Genomic DNA, 4753 nt, shown 5'->3' with positions numbered 1-4753 from the left:
TTTTTTTATGTCATATTCCATTATCTCAGGTTGACTAATGGAGCCACAAATATACTATCCAATGGAACAAACCAGACAGGATTATTACATTATCCCTACCATAATTAAAACAAGTTTTCACTTTAGATATACTTTCGAGTGTGAATTGAGGGAGGATTCAATTACTTGAACAAAACTAGCAGAAGATACATACCGCAGGCCGGAACCTTGGTGGGGGTGTACGGTCCTTGCGAGCCTCACGAGAGCGGTTTCTGACCACCTTGCTGTGAATTGCACAGCTTACACAGTAGTGCAGCTTCACATACAGCTTGGGCAGTGCGTAGGCTAAAAGGAAAGACACAAAGGTTTACAAATCCTATAAACTAAATATGGAAAAGTATAAGACACACAAGGCAAAAACAAAACTTACAATCAAAGACACTGGCATCAGAGATATCCCTGACAGCTGCAGCTTCAACAATGTTTCTGATCACAAACTTCTTGATTGCTTTGTCCTTTGGGACACAGCGAGCGCAGTTGGTGCACCTGATGGGCTGGACATGACCACGTCCCTTCTTGGCACGTCCGTTATTCCTTCTTTTCTTGGTCTATATGAAGAAAATATATGTTATTGCCAATACTATCACCAAAAAGGTTTTGTGTATACAAAGAGAACCTATAAATGGCATGGCATAAATGGCAGCAGTATACGTCATTTTCCAGTCTGGGTGGTAAAATTGCTTCTGCAGCTGGTAAAGTGTATTCAACCTACCTGGAAACATCAGCATTAAAACACAAACTACTGAAAGCAAATGTATATTGACTGGCTCTGACAGGGTGCCATTGCATACGGGTGAACCCGTGGTGACAGGGTAACTACAAGGCACAAAAACTAGATAATGGGGATTCCCTTACCACCAGTTAGTATACAAAGTCATATGCACAACAACAAACATGTCTGTATACTGGGAGCAAAATAATAGTTTAGTGAAGAAAATATTAGTACAGAAGCCACAGAAAGAAACTGCTTTACAGTAACTGAAGTAACCAACTTCCGAGGTCAGAATTTTCCTAGCTTTATAGCACAAGTGTACTAGACGGCAACAATGTTTTAAAGATTTTAGGATACCTTTCACATCGAAGTTACTCAACCAACTTCTGCTAACAGTTATGCCAATAAAACAACAACAACTTTATAATAGAAGACATTCCATACAAACTGAGCACACCCATTCACATCATCCACTACATTGGTACACGACTCTACCCATAATAACAGAGGCATGCGGGTTGTTACATCTGCAGGTAACCCTATCTAACCCTGGTTATTCGCCCTTACCCAATCCTCAATCTTAACAATAGGCACCCAATGAAGAGACTGTTCTGATTTATTTGGGGCCAGGAGCGAAGGAATAATATTCTTGTGCCTATGACAACAGATCCAATGTATGCCCTGCGGTGGACACATCTCTGATAGAAGCCTGCCCAGCAACACTTTATTAAAACTAAACTCGCTTTAAATGCATCAGTGATGAGCAGTTTCAGTGTAAAGATTTTAAAGAAGAACTAAAGATAATTTTTAGAATGGGGTTCAAATTTCTGTCAGTTTATAGACTTTATGTTCACTTCCTGAACACACAAGAGGAAGTGAGAAAATCTTCCAAATACATAGGAGTTGTCACTTAAAGCGTACCTAAACTCAGAATTTTCACTTGACATAAGAGTACACAACCCTATTATGCAAAGTAAAAATTGTTTTTTGTTTTTTTTTATTATTAAGTGCAACAGTCTTTTTTAAAAAAATAAATAAAAGGGTGCAGCACCACCTCCTAATTCTCAATCGCCTAGGCGATGGGAGCACAAAGCTTCCCGGGATACCAAGTCATGCATCCCAGAAGGCTCTTGGGTGCTCCTCTGAGCATCTCAGGCATGCGCAGAAGAAGCCCTTTCATCAAAAAAGGGGGAAATTGGCTTGGCGATCTCACGCATGCGCAGCGAGAAGCGCAAGTTTTTCCCCCATCAAGTTCACCCGATATCGCGCCTGCGTTGGGTGACCTAGGAACAAGAACCGGGAAGAGAAGATGGTGGCACCTGGGGTGCCGACCTGAAGATAGATGCAGGGACGATGCGGGACCCGATGGAAAAGACCCCCTGACCGATAGACAGCCCTGCGGGATTGAAAGTGTATTATTTATGTTTTGGAGGACTTTTGAGTTTAGTTCCTCTTTAACTTAACCAGGGAAGATTTGCTCTTGGTACTAATCCCTCACTACACCTCAGTACATTCACTAAAATCAGCAGCCAAGTTTTAGGAGATTGTTCCCAGAGGGGTTTCGGATGGACAATACATGTACCGGGCTGCCATTCATTTTAAGGACTCCCCAACATACTGCAGGTGTTTTGGGCTGTAGGTCACGTGTCAGTTTTGGGTAATGAGGCACAAAAATCACAAAGCAGACACAGGACAGGCGGCCCTGTCACCCATTACCGGCCATGTGTTCTCTACCCACCAGCAGTGTGATAATGCCGAGCTCACACCTCATATATAAGCCACTATGACAGCCCTAGAGGAGGCCGCCTGGGCCCGGTACATATACACAGTAGGCCATCTTCCTCCTCTATAACGCAGCGGTTACCACGCCGAATGCGGCCCCTCTCCCGCATCCCCCTCACGAAGTCTAAATAAACCCGGCGAACAGCCCAAGCCTTGTTACGGAAGATATCGCAATAATCCCAGGCACTCTATGACACAAAGAACCGCTCTCTTTCACACAGTCACGCAATGGCCTCTCAAACCGCTGCCTCGTTTCCTCACCATCTTGGACTCGAAAGCTGCAAAGAGGACCGGAAGCCGCAGCTCAAACCTTATAAAGCCGATCCCTCCGCGGCGGACATGACGCAGTACAGTGCTATGCACGGTCCTTGCTGCGGATTAGCTGGGACTTCCATAACCCCGCCCACATGATTACGTTTTTCTAAAAAGGGACTATTTACGTGGTTCTGCGGAAGGATCAATTTTTCTAAGTCATAGGAGTATGTAGCGTGACAGAGTGTGCGCATGCGCAGTCTAAGATGGTTTGATGGGATAGCAATAGGTGGGGAGAATTCCATTCAGGAGTTTCTATATAAACCCTTATAGAATATAAATATTTTCAGCTGGATACATGCAAAAGATGAAGCTTATAAAATATACTACATCCAGTCTTGGAGATTTAGTGAAGAAAAGCCAAACAATTCCAGGGCCAGCATTTTTGTTTGCATCGTCTACAGAGAAAAACCATCATCTATAATGACAGCCAGGGGGTAGGTCGTACATAGATAGAAGCCATAGAAGTTTGGCCATATAAAGTTGCAAAATTTTTCTCTAACCCTATTTACCAAGTTAAAACAGAACTACCGCTAGGCAGAAATAGGCCGCACCATTGGTTGCTACTTCCTTAATAAAATACACATAGCCATCTGATTGCAATTTTTTAAATACATTCCTTTTGGGGAGGCCACCGCAATCTGTTCTGTTTCTTGATCTTCAGCCATCTTGATTGGCTGGGCTGGGAGAGGACAATTTAATAATTCAGCCAACGTAAGGACAATTCAATAAGGCTTAATTGTCTTAAGGACAATAAAGGACAGGACAATTCAATAATTCAAAAACTTAAAGATGCTTTATCTAAATTAACTTCAACACTCACCAAATGTAAAAAGCACCAAACACCCACCAAATGTAAAATTAATTATTTTCCGACCGAGGAGTTTGGGAGGTCTATGAGTACCACATTTGAGCTCATACTAAAATGCAACTCAAGTAACACTCTTTTTATCATATTATGTTTGGAGGCATCCCCCCCGATTTGGTATTTATGGAAGCTGAAGCAGTGGCACCAATTTCGGTTAAAGCACTATTATGGGTCCCAGGCTCACAGCAGCACCACATCTTGTCTTGCGGCACTCACGGAGAATCTGGGACTCTACTCAACAGAACGGAGGCCATATCTCGTCACACCCCAGAGGCCCCCATTACTGGTAACCCGATTATCCTGCCAGGTATGGAGCAGCCAAGACGTTTTGCTTGATGAGTGAAGGATCTTTACAGACACCATCATTTTATTATCATTTGGGATACTCTTTTAATGTGTTCTGTGATAATCATAGAGCCCTCCAGCAAAGTACTTTCGGGCCTCAAAATCAAACATTTTGCCCAGTCTAAGCTAGGACAGTCCGCCAGTCCCTTCAACATGACTTGGTTTGAAAAATTGTGTGGACAGGACCCACATGCTAAAGGAGTTTTGTCAGCTCTGTATAGCAACCTGATGCAGAAAAATATGTCCACCCCCTCCTATATGTCTAGATGGGAAACAGAATTGGGTATATCACTCGAGCAGGAGGACTGGAATCAAATTTGGTCTACCGTTGCCCACTGTAGTATTGATGCGTCTGCAGTGGAAGCTAACTATAAACGGATGTTGAGATGGTACATGGTGCCATCTAGGCTTGCCTACTTCCAGCCGACCTGCTCAAGTGATTGTTTTAGGGCTGCAACACTGCGGGAACTCTTTATCCTATATAGTGGGAGTGCCCCAAAGTGAGGAGGTTCTGGACGAGGGTATATCAAATGGCCTATACTATTGTGGGACGCTCTTTTCCCTAAACGTCTGGTTGAGGCACTTTTGAATTTGAAACCATCAGTCTGCACCAATAATCAATTTTAAATTGTTAACATATCTGTTCACTTCAGCCAAAATGGTGCTGGCCAAGGCCTGGTGGTCTGCAACTCCCA

General features: G+C 43.3%; 1 protein-coding gene across 1 annotated transcript in view; it reads right to left on the bottom strand.

The window, feature by feature from the left end:
• The window catches only part of RPS26 (ribosomal protein S26), a 4064-nt gene extending 1130 nt beyond the window's left edge, over positions 1 to 2934 (bottom strand). The window contains exons 1-3 of the mRNA XM_072408706.1: positions 2795 to 2934; positions 410 to 587; positions 194 to 324 (exon numbers count right to left, since the gene is read on the bottom strand). Coding sequence (XP_072264807.1) covers positions 194 to 324; positions 410 to 587; positions 2795 to 2797 — 312 coding nt within the window. The 5' untranslated portion in view covers positions 2798 to 2934. The remainder of the gene's footprint in view (positions 1 to 193; positions 325 to 409; positions 588 to 2794) is intronic.
• Positions 2935 to 4753: the final 1819 nt, after the last annotated feature.

The sequence above is a fragment of the Pyxicephalus adspersus genome, chromosome 1 (assembly GCF_032062135.1).
Source record: "Pyxicephalus adspersus chromosome 1, UCB_Pads_2.0, whole genome shotgun sequence".
Taxonomy (NCBI): domain Eukaryota; kingdom Metazoa; phylum Chordata; class Amphibia; order Anura; family Pyxicephalidae; genus Pyxicephalus; species Pyxicephalus adspersus.
The sequence above is the reverse complement of the archived record's forward strand: the minus strand, read 5'-3'. Positions and strand labels throughout refer to the sequence as shown.